At 40.9% G+C, this 15,006-nt stretch overlaps 2 protein-coding genes across 2 annotated transcripts in view; one reads left to right on the top strand and one right to left on the bottom strand.

The window, feature by feature from the left end:
- The first annotated feature begins 8,568 nt into the window (after window positions 1-8,568).
- The window catches only part of FAM169A (family with sequence similarity 169 member A), a 101,487-nt gene continuing 95,049 nt past the window's right edge, over window positions 8,569-15,006 (top strand). Inside the window, exon 1 of the mRNA XM_067031158.1 lies at window positions 8,569-8,588. The gene's annotated coding sequence lies outside the window, so the exon portion shown is untranslated. The remainder of the gene's footprint in view (window positions 8,589-15,006) is intronic.
- On the bottom strand, window positions 10,240-11,924 carry LOC131755679 (cysteine protease ATG4C-like). The gene is given in 5 exon segments (XM_059062342.1): window positions 10,240-11,179; window positions 11,181-11,215; window positions 11,217-11,458; window positions 11,539-11,707; window positions 11,829-11,924. Coding segments are annotated over 5 exon segments (1,482 nt in total).

Genomic DNA, 15,006 nt, shown 5'->3' with positions numbered 1-15,006 from the left:
CACTACTGGGCATATACCCTGAGAAAACCATAATTCAAAAAGAGTCATGTACCAAAATGTTCATTGCAGCTCTATTTACAATAGCCAGGTCATGGAAGCAACCTAAATGTCCATCAACAGAGGAATGGAAAAAGAAGATGTGTACATATATACAATGGAATATTACTCAGCCATAAAAAGGAACGGAATTGGGTCATTTGCAGAGACATGGATGGACCTAGAGTCTGTCATACAGAGTGAAGTAAGTCAGAAAGAGAAAAACAAGTATTGTATATTAACACATATATGTGGAATCTAGAAAAATGGTACAGATGAACCTATTTGCAGGACAGGAATAGAGACACAGAGATAATGGATGTGTGGACACGGTGGGGAGAGGGGGATGTATTGGGAGATTGGGATTGACATATGTGCACTGCCATGTGTAAAACAGATAGCTAGTGGGAACCTGCTGTATAGCGCAGGGAGCTCACCTTGGTGCTCTGTGGTGACCTAGATGAATGGGATGGGGGCTGGGGTGGGAGGGAGGTCCAAGAGGGAGGGGATATATGTATACATATAGCTGATTCACTTTGTTGTACAGCAGAAACTAACATAACGTTGTAAAGCAACTATACCCCAATTTTTAAAAAATTATTGATTGTAAAAATGTACCACTCTGGGCTTCCCTGGTGGTTCAGTGGTTGAGGGTCTGCCTGCTGATGCAGGGGACGCGGGTTCATGCCCCGGTCCGGGAAGATCCCACATGCTGCGGAGCGGCTGGGCCCGTGAGCCATGGCCACTGAGCCCGTACGTCCGGAGCCTGTGCTTCGCAACGGGAGAGGCCGCAGCAGTGAGAGGCCCGCGTACTGCAAAAAAAAAAAAAAAAGTATCACTCTGAGCTTGATGTCTATAGTGGAGGAGGCTGCAGTGGCGGGAGACCAGGGTGGGTGTATGGGGACTTTCTGTACCTTCTGCTCAATATTACTGTGAACCGAAAACTGCTCTCAAGAAAAAAGTCTATTAAAAACAATATGTTAAAGATAACTTACCCAAAAAGATAAAATTGTGATTCTCATTCAGAAGCAAAACGAGCATGTTGAAGATTACGTTTTACTCAGAGTTAGGGAATCAGGCAGATGTTAAAACTGGTTCAAAGGAAAAGTCAAAGAACAGACACGTTCATACAGTGGGAATATAGTGATGAATGTGCCAATGGAGGCAAATGAACTTCTTCCTCAGTGGGGGAGGGAAGTCAACTGAACATCTGTTGGACAGAATAGAATTTGTGTGCCTGTAGACATTTGCATGCCTAGAAAGATCAACTTGCTTTTCTGTTATCTATGGGGTACAGAACTGGTTCCCATAGAATTAGCATCTGGACTGTGGAAGGGTGTGCTATCGTTTGCCTTTGAAGCACACATTTTCCCTACACATGCATACAATAAACCATTAAGACTGTATGACTCCATGCTGAGAATCCACTGTGTCTGCACAGACTTTGTTTAGTCCGGTGAGGATTGCTTCACGGGTGAACCAAAGAACTTCCACCTCACATGATCTGGTAGCTGTAGGAAGATTGAACCACGTCCTGACATTTCTTCTGAAACATTAAATTCATCCCCTGGGCAGAAGCAAGGTATTGACTTCCTTATTCAGACTTTCTTTTTTTTTTGGCTGCACCATCCCTCTAATGGGATCTCGGTCCCCCAACCAGGGATTGAACCTGGGCGATGGCAGTGAAGCCCAGAATCCTAACCACTAGGCAACCAGAGAAATCCTCTGAACATTTCTACAAAGGGAAATCATATAGTATGTGGTCTTTCATGCCTGGCTTCTTTCACTTAGATAATTATTTTTAAGTTTGTCCATGATTTAGCATCTATCAGTAATTCAAATGTTTGTATTTCTGAATGAGTATTCCATTGTATGGATATAGCACATTTTGTCTATCCATTCATCAGCTGATGGACATTTGGGTTGTTTCCACTTTTTGACTATCATGAATAATGCTGCTATGAACATTCATGTACAAATCTTTGTGTGAAAATAGTTTCATTTCACTTGAGTAAATACCTAGGAATGGAATTGCTGGATCATATGGCAAACATATTGTTTTAAAATGTTGGTCTTATTTTTATTCATGTATAGTGAGGCCAAAAGATCAAGAGATGATTTTCTTTGAAAAGATAGTCTGTTACTCACAGTTCCCAGGAGAAAGGGGCATGCCCGGCCAGGCAAGGCTGTATCGGGAAGCACTGGGTTGGTCTGGAGACAGAAAGGGAAAATGTGAGCAAAGGACCTTATTTTGGTTTCTGCAAAAAGGTACCGGCAATGCAGGGTACGTGGATTTACGATTGTCTGGTTTAAATAATTTCAGTAAGTTATGGTGTATAGAGGCTGCCCCTAGTTGTCTGGTATCTGGCCCTTAGGTGATTCAAGCCGGAGGATAGTGGCTCTGTGTGCAGAGCTCCATAAAGAAGGCAGTGGGGTTGGGTTTGGGGTTGGTTGGTTTGCATATGAAAGGCGCCCTCCTGGAGAGTTGTTTACTCTCTAGCTGGACCTGGGAGGGCAGACTCCCCACCTAGTATCTGTTGGGTTTTTTTGTTTTGTTTTGTTTTGTTTTGTTTTTTGCGATACGCGTGCCTCTCACTGCTGCGGCCTCTCGCGTTGCGGAGCACAGGGTCCGGACGCGCAGGCTCAGCGGCCATGGCTCACGGGCCCAGCCGCTCCACGGGCATGTGGGATCCTCCTGGACCAGGGCACGAGCCCGTGTCCCCTGCATCGGCAGGCGGACTCCCAACCACTGCGCCACCAGGGAAGCCCCCCACTTAGTATCTGTAAGGCTCCAGATGTCAAACATTAGAATGAAAAGACATGCTTAATACACATGTTTCACTTTTTGAGAAACTGCCAAACTGTTTTCCAGAGCGTCTATGCCATTTTACATTCATCTCAGCAATGTACGAAGGTTCCACTTTCTCTATAATTTCACCAGCACTAGAGATGACCTGTCTTTTTTATTATAGCCATTTTACATTTTAACAGGTGTGAGGTGTTAGCTTGTAGTTTAATTTGCATTTCTCTAATAACTGATGTATAACCTATTTTCATGTGCTTATTGGCTTTTCCTATATCTTCTTTGGTGACATATCTGTTCAAAAATTTGCCCATTTTTAAATTGGATTGTGTCATCTTATTATTGAGTTTTAAGAGTTCTTTATATATTCTGCAATCGGACATATGATTTGCTTCCTCACAGCATAGCAGCTGGGTTCTAAGAAAGAGCCTTTTCAGAGGCAAAAAGTAGAAGCTGCCAGTCCTTGTACAGCCTGGGCTTAAGTCCAGAATGTCACTTCTGCCACATTCTCTTGATTAGAGTTAGTGACATGCCCAGCCCAGATTGAAGGGGAGGGTAAATGAGCTCCTCTTGTTATGAAGAGCAAAATGCACATACAGGGAGGGCATGAATTGGACTTGGCTATCTTTAGAGATGGGCTGTCACCCTTTCAAGTACTTTAATAATTCTAATATTTATAATACATTAAACAAGTATGGTGGATGTTAAGATATTTTAAATGGTTCAATATAATTTTCAAACATTAAAAATTCTCTTATACCTCTTAGCTCAAATTCCAAATCTAAAGCATTTATGTACTCATTTTAAATTGGAATCACAAAGCTAACCTGTTAGATGCTATAATTTGCCAAATTTTCTTAACATTACAAATACTTTAAACACCAAGCAAATAAAGATTGTTCCTCGTGGCAGACAGACCCTAAGATGATCCCCAATGATTTCCCTTGTCCCAGTGTCCATACTTTTGTGTAATTCCCTCCCCTTGAGTGCAGGCAGGACCTGTGACTTGCTTCTAGACAATAGAATATGGCAAAGGTGGTGTGAAATCAGTTCCTTGGTTAGATTGTGTTATATGGAAAAATGACCAGACATTACGCCCAGGATTATGTTATGTTGTAAAAGACTCTGTTTTAGCAGACTGGAGTGAGAGATTCTCCTTGTGGGAGATGTAAGCATCTCTTACTTCATCTTACTTGATGAACTAAGCAGCCATGTTGGGAAAGCCTGCTGTGGGCTGAATGTTTGTATTCCTCCAAAATTCATACGTGGAAATCCTAACCCCCAAAGTGATGGAATTAGGAGGTGGGGCCTTTGGAAGTAATTAGGTCATGAGGGTGACCTCATTAACTTCATGAATGGAGTTAATACCCTTAGAGAGGAGGCCCCAGAGAGCACTGGTGCCCTTTTTCTGCCACATGAGAACACAACTACAAGCTGACATTCTGCAACCCAGAAGAGGGCTCTCACTGGAACTTGGCTATGCTGCTATCTGATATCCAGTCTCCAGAACTGGGAGAAATAAATTGCTGCTGTTTATAAGCCACTCAGTCTGTAATACCTTGCTATAGCAGCCCAAATGGACTAAGAAAAAGCCCACGTAGCACTGTGGACTCATTTAGGAATGTGGACACCTCTAGAATCTGAGGGAGCCCTCCAGCCAACAGCCGGCAAAAAGTCAGGGTCCTCAGTCACATAGCAGAAAGGAAGTACCTTCTGCCAACAGCCTGAATGCACTTGGAAGTGGATTTTTTCCTCAGACAAGCCTCCAGATGAAAATGCAGTCAGACAGCACCTTGATGGAAGCCTGGTGAGAGCCTGAGCTGAAGACCAGCCAGGACTCCTGATCCTCAGAAACTGTGAGATAATAAACGTGTGTTGTTTTAAGCCACTATGTTTGTAGTAATTTCTTACACAACAATAGAAAACTAATATATTATTAATCTTAACACAAAAGTACTAATGTTATGGATGTGATTTACTTTCTTTTTTCTACTAATTCTAATCTTCTTTTAGTCAAAAGATGTCTATAAAACAATTATATCATCTATGCAAATTGGGATTCTTATTTTATTTCAGCCAATTGTGGTTGTATATCAGCCAGAGGGATTTTTCTTTAACTGGGACTTGGGATTTGATTTTTTTATACTTTGCTAATGGGATATTATGAGCCATTTAATACAGTTCTATACCTTAAAAGGGATGGTCTTGGGCTAACACATCTCCTAGATTCAAATCACACATTACCTATTCTTCTGTCTGATTTGAATCTTCTACCGTACCCTGCCCTCTCCATAAATTATAGTCCATTATTTGCTCCTTGTTTAGATGTGTGTTTATTTGGCTTTTAAAAGCTATTATGATGTCTTTCTGCATGACTTAAATGTTGTTTTAATGACACTGCATATGATTCTTTCTACATATATCTTATTCTTATTAGTCCTCTTTGAACATGATCATTGCATTTTTTCCCTGTTTTTCGGGTCACAATTCATGTAGATATTTAAATAGCATTTGTCTGGATTCTGCATATTGCATACCAGAAACAATAAACATTTGATAAAAACTCCAACATGAAAAGATGCGGAAAAACAAACAGAAAAAAAAGGAACCTGATGGAAGCAAACAGGAACAGAAGAAAAGAAAACCAACCAATAAATAATATCCTTGGGAAAATAATAGAAGATTTTGCATCCATCAGATAAGGATGGTGTACTATGAAACACTAACAATGAACATTTGGAAATTTGAAAAATATGAAAGCTGAAATAAAACATTGTGATAGAAGAGTTGGAAAGTCAAGTCAAGGTTATTGTCCAGCAAGAGGAACAAAAAGAGAAAAGGAAAATAGAACAGAAAGGGGCTGGTGACATGGACATAGAGCATCCATCAGAGAGATCAGAAATCATAGAAAGAAAAAAAAATGGAAGACAGAAATTTTCTCAAGGAAAAGTACAAGAAAATTTCCAACACATGAAGAACACAGAGCCTCCAAACTGAAAGGGCCCTCTAAGTGCTAACAACATGAATAGCAAAACATCCATGAGGGGGCACATCCCTGACATTTCAGAACATCTGACTTAAAGAGGCAATATGAAAAGTTTCAGAGAGACAAAACAGGTTACATATAAAATAATGACAATCATGCCATAAGACTTCTCAGCACCACTGGATAGTAGATGATAATGTAGTTATACCTTTAAAATTACCCAGCCAAACCATGAATCAAGTGTAGGGGTTGATTAAGACACTCTCCTTCCTTAGAGCCTGCTGAAAGCTGTGCTTCAGCAAATGCGGAGAGCAAACAAACCAAGGGAAACAATATCATTGGATCCAGGAAAAGGAAGCCCAACGCAAGAGAAACTGTTTGATGGAGAAGGGAATTCTCAGGATTACAGCTGCGCAGAAGGGCTTAAGAGCAACCCATCCAGACTGCTGTAGGAAGGTAGAGTGCTATGGGAGGGAGGCCTCAGAGAAAAAAATGGAAATAAATTATGGAGAAATACGCTTGAGCATTGTGGGGAAAGAAAAAACCTACTGAGAGGGCTGGGCTTCCCTGGTGGCGCAGTGGTTGAGAGTCCGCCTGCCGATGCAGGGGACACGGGTTCGTGCCCCGGTCTGGGAAGATTCCACATGCCGCGGGGCGGCTGGGCCCGTGAGCCGTGGCCGCTGAGCCTGCGTGTCCGGAGCCTGTGCTCCGCAGCGGGAGAGGCCGCAACAGTGAGGGGCCCGCGTACCGCAAAAACAAACAAACAAACAAAAACCTACTGAGAGTATTTGACAGAACAGATGGACCACCTGGGAAAATATTAAAGATCAGTACAGAGCAAACAGAATTTTAAAAATTATTAATTCCAGGAAAAATAAAAATTTGTATGAGATACAGTATAAAACTAACTGGATCGTCACTAAACTATATTTGTGTAGCCAAAATAATATATTGACTACTGATTTAGCTAGAATTTTTTATCCTGGAGAAGGAGAAAGGAAGTAGGAGGTGGTAATACAACACACTATATTAGCATCTACTTAATAGGAAGTTAATAGTTTCAAAATGATAAATCAGAAAATCGCAGTATAAATATATTACTTAGAAATATGAAGATAAATGCCAGCTTTAGAAAAAAAAGCTAAATTAGTTCAAAATATGTGCCTCCAGGGAATAGGGAACAGATATTTTCATTAAGACCTTTCAATATCATTTTGAGCACCTAGTATATGCAAGGCATATACCTCCTTCTCCTCAAGATCCCAATCTTCAAAGTCAGTCCACTACCAAAGAGCCATATGGTGACCCTTTCGTTGCCTCCCCCAGGACCCTGCTCCATCCATCACTGTTTTTTTCATTTCCATCATCAGTCAGTCTCTTCCTCCTCTCCACTGGTTTCTTTCCCTTTGCTTATAACTGTGTCCAAGAACTTCCAGCTTGGCAAACTGACTGGCCAACTTTGGCTTCATTCCCTGGATTCTGTTCTCATTTCTTGGCACAGAATATCGTTGGAATGATATCCACTACTAATGAGCCCTCATTGGGCCCAGCTCCAGGACCTCCCACATAATGGGTACTTGCCAGGCACATAATGCCGGCCCTACCTGTAGCACTGAGAAGTCAGAAGTACAGTAAATGGAAAAACAAAAAGGAAAGAGAAGAGTAAAGGATGACACCAAAAGATGGCAGGGTCATTATCGACATTGGGAACTCAATAGCAGGACATTTGGTGAGAGAGGTAAGGAATATGATAAATTTGGTTTAAAACATTGAGTTTGAAGCTTATAGAATTGGGTATTAATCAGGGTAAGGTGGACAGTTAATCATGATCCTGAAACAGTGAAATATAATGGGAAAGGTTTTGGAGTTAATATATACTAGATTCATATTCTGGCTCTGCCAGTTACTAACTGAATTGGCAAGTCACTGCTCTGAGGCTCAACGTTCTCATCTGCAAAATAGGGATTGTATCTTGATTAGAAAGCAGGCATGACAAATTTGAGATGTCACCAGGCAATCAGAACGTGATTCTTTCCATTTGCCAATGCAGGGCACACGGGTTCGATCCCTAGTCTGGGAAGATCCCACATGCCACGGAGCAACTAAGCCCGTGTGCCACAACTACTGAGCCTGTGCTCTAGAGCCCACGAGCCACAACTACTGAGCCCGCAAGCCACACTCCTGAAGCCCGCGCACCTAGAGCCTGTGCTCCGCAACAAGAGAAGCCACCGCAATGAGAAGCCTGCGCACTGCAACGAAAAGTAGCCCCAACTCGCCGCAACTAGAGAAAGCCTGCAGCACAGCAACAAAGACCCAACGCAGCCAAAAAAAAAAGAACTTGATTCTTATTGACTGTAGTGTGACATCTAGATTGGAGATGTCAGGACTGAAGGTCATATTCTTTTTGCAGTAGTGCAGAAGATCAAGGATAACGGGCTAGAGATGTACTCGAGGGAGGGGGCAACCAAGGGTAGAGAGAGTTGGGACAATTTAGGAAATGCTCTGGAGGTAGAACTCTTAGGATGTTGTGATTTACCGGTTTGGGAGGCGGGATTGTGGCAGATGATGTCAGTGCTCCACGTGTGTGCTTTTGGATCCCTCTACCATTTTCATGCTGTGCTTTCACTTGAAGCAGCCAACACCTGCGAGGAGAGCCAGAACTCTCTGGGATTACATCTCCCAGGGGAGAGCCCGAGCAAATGACTCCTGGCGTGGATGTATACCTCCTCCAGCTTCCTTGCCCCTGGTCCAGACAGCTCTCAGGTACGACTGTCTCCAGGCTCTTCCGTGGACTGAAGCCTAAATTGCCCTCCTAGGGACTTTGTTGTTTTTTCGTTTGTTTGTTTGTTTTAATGTTCATGTATCTTTATTCAAGTACTTTATAAACCTGGCTCAATGATAACTCATACTTTTACATCACAAATTTGCCTTTAAATAATACATAATACACTTAAGGCAGATTAGATGGCCTCACCACTGCACTGATTTATACAAATAGCAAAAATCACATGGAGGAGAATCTACTGATATCTTTCTTGGTACTTATCTTTAGCTTTTTAAAAAAATTTTATTTATTTATTTATTTTTGCGGTACGTGGGCCTCTCACTGTTGTGGCCTCTCCCGTTGCGGAGCACAGGCTCGGGACGTGCAGGCTCAGCGGCCATGGCTCACGGGCCTAGTCACTCCACAGCATGTGAGATCTTCCCGGACCGGGGCACGAACCCGTGTCCCCTGCATCGGCAGGCGGACTCTCAACCACTGCGCCACCAGGGAAGCCCCTTAAATTTATTTTTATTTATTTATTTTTGGCTGTGTTGGGTCTTCGTTGCTGTGGGCGGGCTTTCTCTAGTTGCAGCAGGCTTTCTCTAGACTTGCGGCGAGCAGGGGCCACTCTTCGTCGCAGTGCATGGGTTTCTCGCTGCAGTGGCTTCTTTTGTTGCAGAGCACGGGCTCTAGGCATGCGGGCTTCAGTAGTTGTGGCACGTGAGCTCAGTAGTTGTGGCTGGTGGCTTCTAGAGAGCAGGCTCAGTAGTTGTGGCTCACGGGCTTAGTTGCTCCGCGGCATGTGGGATCTTCCCAGACCAGGGCTTGAACCCGTGTCCCCTGCATTGGCAGGCAGATTCTTAACCACTGCAGCGCCAGGGAAGCCCTTATCTTTAGCTTTTAAAACTGCATAATAAGTAGAGTTTCCATAAAATTTCATTTTTGAGATAGGAAACAAACAATTTTGCCTTTATCTGTTAGATTGGATGTAGTTATTATTAATAACATAAACTTTAAATCTGTGGGGAAAACCAATTCTTTACCTTCACTCGCCAGAGAAGGCTCAACAGCAAGCAAAATGAGGAGCCATTGTAAAATCATATTGCTAAGTATTACCTTAACTCAAAATTCTGCTTATATAATTGTATTATATCACAGCTAAAAATTACTATTTAAAATATCAAGATACATCCAAAAGCATCCTTTGGTTGAATTAATATCAGGAGGCTTAGGCAGCGCTGAAGATTCATTCTCTGGTCTTCTGGTCATTAGTATAAACTGAAGCTTTTGAAATTATTTGGTGATCCCATTTGGGGGCCCAATATCACAAAACCTTCAGGAGAATAGTGGACCCAGGTGGAAGAATTTGAAGACTGGAAGACCAGTTAAGGTAGAGTTATCACTAGCAGATCTTGGGGAAATAGGAATGCGGCCAGAATCACTTGATATTTATTAGAAATCAAGATTTACTAAATCATTTCTCTTTCAGAAAAATAGCTTTAAAACTTGTGTATTTTCAAATGTTCTTTTTTAAAAGAACATATAAAGTTAAGATATTTGTGAAAATAAAACCAGTTTCAAGTGTGCTTGTTTCTCTTCCTTTTGCTCCTTCAAAGGATTTCTTCTCATCAAGCACAAATGTGCTAATCTTTACAGCAAGACAAACTCTTCTGTGCTAAATCTTTTTAATCTTTTCTTTTTATCCTCTGAGAAAAGGTCTTCTTCATTGGTTGTAGTAAATGTAAAATCATAGTCTCTGGAATGACCATTTACAAAACTAAATAAGGGATATTTCTCCTTAGAAGAAATTTTCAGCATCTTAGTGATTTCTTCAGAAGCTCGTTTGAAGTCCTGAACATTTCGACAGTAAAATCCTACGGTACAGCTAAGATCCATTTTTCGAAATGACATCTTTTTGGGAGAAGGGCAGTGGAATGTCTCAAGAGGGAAATCCTTTATGCTGACATCTACAAAAGATTGGCAGTAATGAGGATTCATGTAAATCAAAGTGTCACCCTGAAATCCAGCAAAGTAATATGACTGTTTAGGTTTGCCACCAATAATACCCACACAGTATTCAAGGCTTAAAATACCCTTTACAAAATCTAAATAGTCGGCATTGTTTCTTTCTCCACCAAGTCTAACGGGAACTAGAATAATAACAGCTTTGTCATCTGTATTATCAGAGGCCATGGAAGCGCACTGTTTATCAGTTACATCAGAACTGTAAACTGTACAATGTTGCACAGCATAAATAGTTATTCCTTGTAAATCTGGGTGTCTTGTTTCTTCAACTGCTTTTCTTAAAATGTGAGCAACCACAGCTGGTCCATAACAATCTCTAGCTTTTTCCCCAGACTTCTTTCCATATTCTATTAGTTGGTGTAAACCAAAGAGAGCCAAAGGGGAATCACCAAACCAAGGGATGATTTTCCTGTGATAAATTTCATTTTGCATTTCATGATCATCAGAATATCTCCCGATTGTTTCCTTCAGAGAAATTGTTGGGGTTTTGAGTTCTCTTTCCCCTGAAAGCAATGCTTTGAAAGATGCAGTAAATTTTTTTACAGTGTTAGAAGTCCATGATTCAGTCTGAATTTTCAGTGTTAAAAGCATCAGGCCAGCCAGGTCTAAGCTCTATGAAGAAAGTGTAGTATGAGTCCTTGAGCCAGTAGCATCTGGCCAGTTCTTAATGCACAGCTCCAAGCACAGTCTGTTGTCAAAATTGAGCCTTCTGTTTGAGGAAATTCTTCCCTGTGGATAAGCCATATTATTGAAATGAAACCTTTACGAAATTCTTCCACATTTCCCTCAATTACATGATCTTCTATTGTACATCCTGATCTTGCAGGTAACAGTTCATTTTCATTTTATTGAAATATTTACTTTATTGGAGTGGTCTGGAACCAAACCCGCAATATCTCTGAGGTATGCCTGTAGTCTAAACAACTTCATATTTAAAATGGTAACACTTTCCAAGCAATAATACAGGTGAATTTTTACTAAAATATGTCTTTGATTTCAACACCCAACTATATTTCACGCTGTTCCAAGCAGATATAAATTTAGTTTTTAGCTTGTCAACTTCATCTGTTCTTGTGGCCTTCCTATTCAGATTCTGAAGAAAAAGCCATCACTTGATTGCATTCTTCTGTACGTTTAGTCTTTTGTTCGGGAAATGTTCCACCTCCAGCAGCAGCTGCTACAAAAGCAACCAGCACACATGCAGACACTCCGACCTCAGCGCCGCAGCTACAGGCACCTCGAGCTCCGCAGCCACCATAGTCAGGACTTTGTTTGATATCAAACACTTGCTTGACTTCCTTCTCTTCCATGTCTCTCTTCCTCACTCACTTACTGTTTCTTCCTAGTGGCACTTCCTAATTTGTTGCTTTCACATGAATCTTCATCTCAGAGTCTGCTTCTGGGGAGTCCATCCTAAGACAGTGTGGTAGTCATTAATGTTGCTTATTAATTTTTCTGCCCTCTGCCTCTGGGCACGTGGTAGGGCTATACTTCCTGGCCTTCTGTGGTTGGGTGTTGGGGCCAAGTTACCAGCTCTAGCAGAGGTGATGTGTGTTGCTTCTGGGCTGAGCATGAAATCGCCAAGATGAAACCCTTCAGAGCTCTTTTCCCTTCATTGTGGTAACCAAGAATGCTGAGATAGTGGCTTATCTCTCAGCCTGGGACCTAGAGGCAGTGTGACAAAGTGGAGCAGAGCCCCAGCTCTGATTCAGTAGTCAGAGGGAGAAATCAACTTGCATTGTGTTAAGCCACTGAGAGTTGGGGGTTTATTTGCTATACAGCAATACAACTTAGCACATCTTGACAGATATAGAGAGTGAGAAAAAGAGAAGAATCAAGGATGACTAAGATTTCTGACTCGGGCTATTAGATGGATGGGGTTAACATTCTTTGAGCTTCAGAAAAACAAGGAGGAAGAGCTGGATTTTTTTTTTTTTTTTCGGTTTTTTAGGTGGAGAATTAAGTGCAGTTTTAGACATTTTTGAGTTTGAGATTCTTGTGGCAATCTAAAGTGAGATATTGAGAAGACTGGTTCTGAATCTCTGGAAAGTGATCTGAGCTGGAGACAGCTATTTGGGACATAAGTAATAATTTAGGAAAATAGAAATATAAAATCAGGACCAAGGGAAAATAGAATTGCATAGGTGCTGATGATAAACATGAACACAGATGCTATGATTGACATTAAAAATTTGTTTTAAATTGAAGTATAGTTGATTTACAATATTGTGTTAGTTTCTGGTATACAGCAAACTGATTCAGAGTATATATATGTATTCTTGTTCATATTCTTTTTCATTATGGTTTATCATAGTATATTGAATATAGTTCCCTATGCTATATAGTAGGAACTTATTGTTTGTCTTTTTGTTCATTTTTGAATTTTATTTTATTTTTTTATACAGCAGGTTCTTTTTTTTTTTTTTTTTTTTTTTTTTTTTTTTTTTTTTTTTGCGGTATGCGGGCCTCTCACTGTTGTGGCCTCTCCCGTTGCAGAGCACAGGCTCCGGACGCGCAGGCCTAGCGGCCATGGCTCACGGGCTTAGGTGCTCCGCGGCATGTGGGATCTTCCCGGACCAGGGCACGAACCCGTGTCTCCTGCATCGGCAGGCGGATTCTCAACCACTGCGCCACCAGGGAAGCCACAGCAGGTTCTTAATTGTCATCCATTTTATGCACATCAGTGTATACATGTCAATCCCAATCGCCCAGTTCATCCCACCCCCCCACACCTCCCTGCTGCTTTCCCCACTTGGTGTCCATACATTTGTTCTCTACATCTGTGTCTCAATTTCTGCCCTGCAAACCGGTTCATCTATACCATTTTTCTAGGTTCCACATATATGTGTTAATATACAATATTTGTTTTTCTCTTTCTGACTTACTTCATTCTGTATGACAGTCTCTAGATCCATCCATGTCTAAACAAATGACCCAATTTCGTTCCTTTTTATGGCTGAGTTATATTCCATTGTATATATGTACTACAACTTCTTTATCCATTTGTTTGTCTATGGGCATTTAGGTTGTTTCCACGATCTGGCTATTGTAAATAGTGCTGCCATGAACAGTGGGGTGCATGTGTCTTTTTGAATTATTGTTTTCTGTGGGTATATGCCCAGTAGTGGGATTGCTGGATCATATGGTAATTCTATTTTTAGTTTTGTAAGGAACCTCCATACTGTTCTCCATATTGGCTGTATCAATTTACATTCCCACCAACAGTGCAAGAGGGTTCCCTTTTCTACATACCCTCTCCAGCATTTGTTGTTTGTAGATTTTCTGATGATGCCCATTCTAACTGGTGTGAGGTGATACCTCATTGCAGTTTTGATTTGCATTTCTCTAATGATTAGTGATGTTGAGTATCCTTTCACGTGTTTGTTGGCAATCTGTATGTCTTCTTTGGAGAAATGTCTATTTAGGTCTTCTGCCCATTTTTGGATTAGGTTGTTTGTTTTTTTAATGTTGAGCTGCATGAGCTGTTTATATATTTTGGAGATTAATCCTTTGTCCATTGATTTGTTTGCAAATATTTTCTACCATGCTGAGGGTTCTCTTTTCTTCTTGTTTATGGTTTCCTTTGCTGTGCAAAAGCTTTGAAGTTTCATTAGGACCCATTTGTTTATTTTTGTTTTTATGTCCATTACTCTAGGAGGTGGATCAAAAAACATCTTGCTGTGATTTATGTCAAAGAGTATTCTTCCTAAGAGTTTTATAGTGTCTGGTTTTACATTTAGGTCTCTAATCCATTTTGAGTTTATTTTTGTGTACAGTATTAGGGAGTGTTCTAATTTCATTCTTTTACATGTAGCTGTCCAGTTTTCCCAGCACCACTTATTGAAGAGACTGTCTTTTCTCCATTGTATATCTTTACCTCCTTTGTCATAGATTAGTTGACCATAAGTGTGTGTGTTTATCTCTGGACTTTCTATCTTGTTCCATTGATGTATGTTTCTATTTTTCTGCCAGTACCATATTGTCTTGATTACTGTAGCTTTATAGTATAGTCTGAAGTCAGGGAGTCTGATTCCTCCAGCTCCATTTTTTCCCTCAAGACTGCTTTGCCTATTTGGGGTCTTTTGTGTCTCCAGACAAATTTTAAGATTTTTTGTTCTAGTTCCGTAAAAAATGCCATTGGTAATTTGATAGGGATTGCATTGAATCTGTAGATTGCTTTGGGTAGTATAGTCATTTTCACAATATTGATTCTTCCAGTCCAGGAACATGGTATATCTCTCCATCTGTTGGTATCATCTTTAATTTCTTTCATCAGTGTCTCATAGTTTTCTGCATACTGGTCTTTTGTCTCCCTAGGTAGGTTTATTCCTAGGTATTTTATTCTTTTTGTTGCAATGGTAAATGAGAGTATTTCCTTAATTTCTCTTTCAG

The sequence above is a fragment of the Kogia breviceps genome, chromosome 4 (assembly GCF_026419965.1).
Source record: "Kogia breviceps isolate mKogBre1 chromosome 4, mKogBre1 haplotype 1, whole genome shotgun sequence".
Lineage (NCBI taxonomy): Eukaryota > Metazoa > Chordata > Mammalia > Artiodactyla > Physeteridae > Kogia > Kogia breviceps.
Note: the sequence above shows the minus strand (reverse complement) of the source record. Positions and strands in the feature narration are given on the sequence as shown.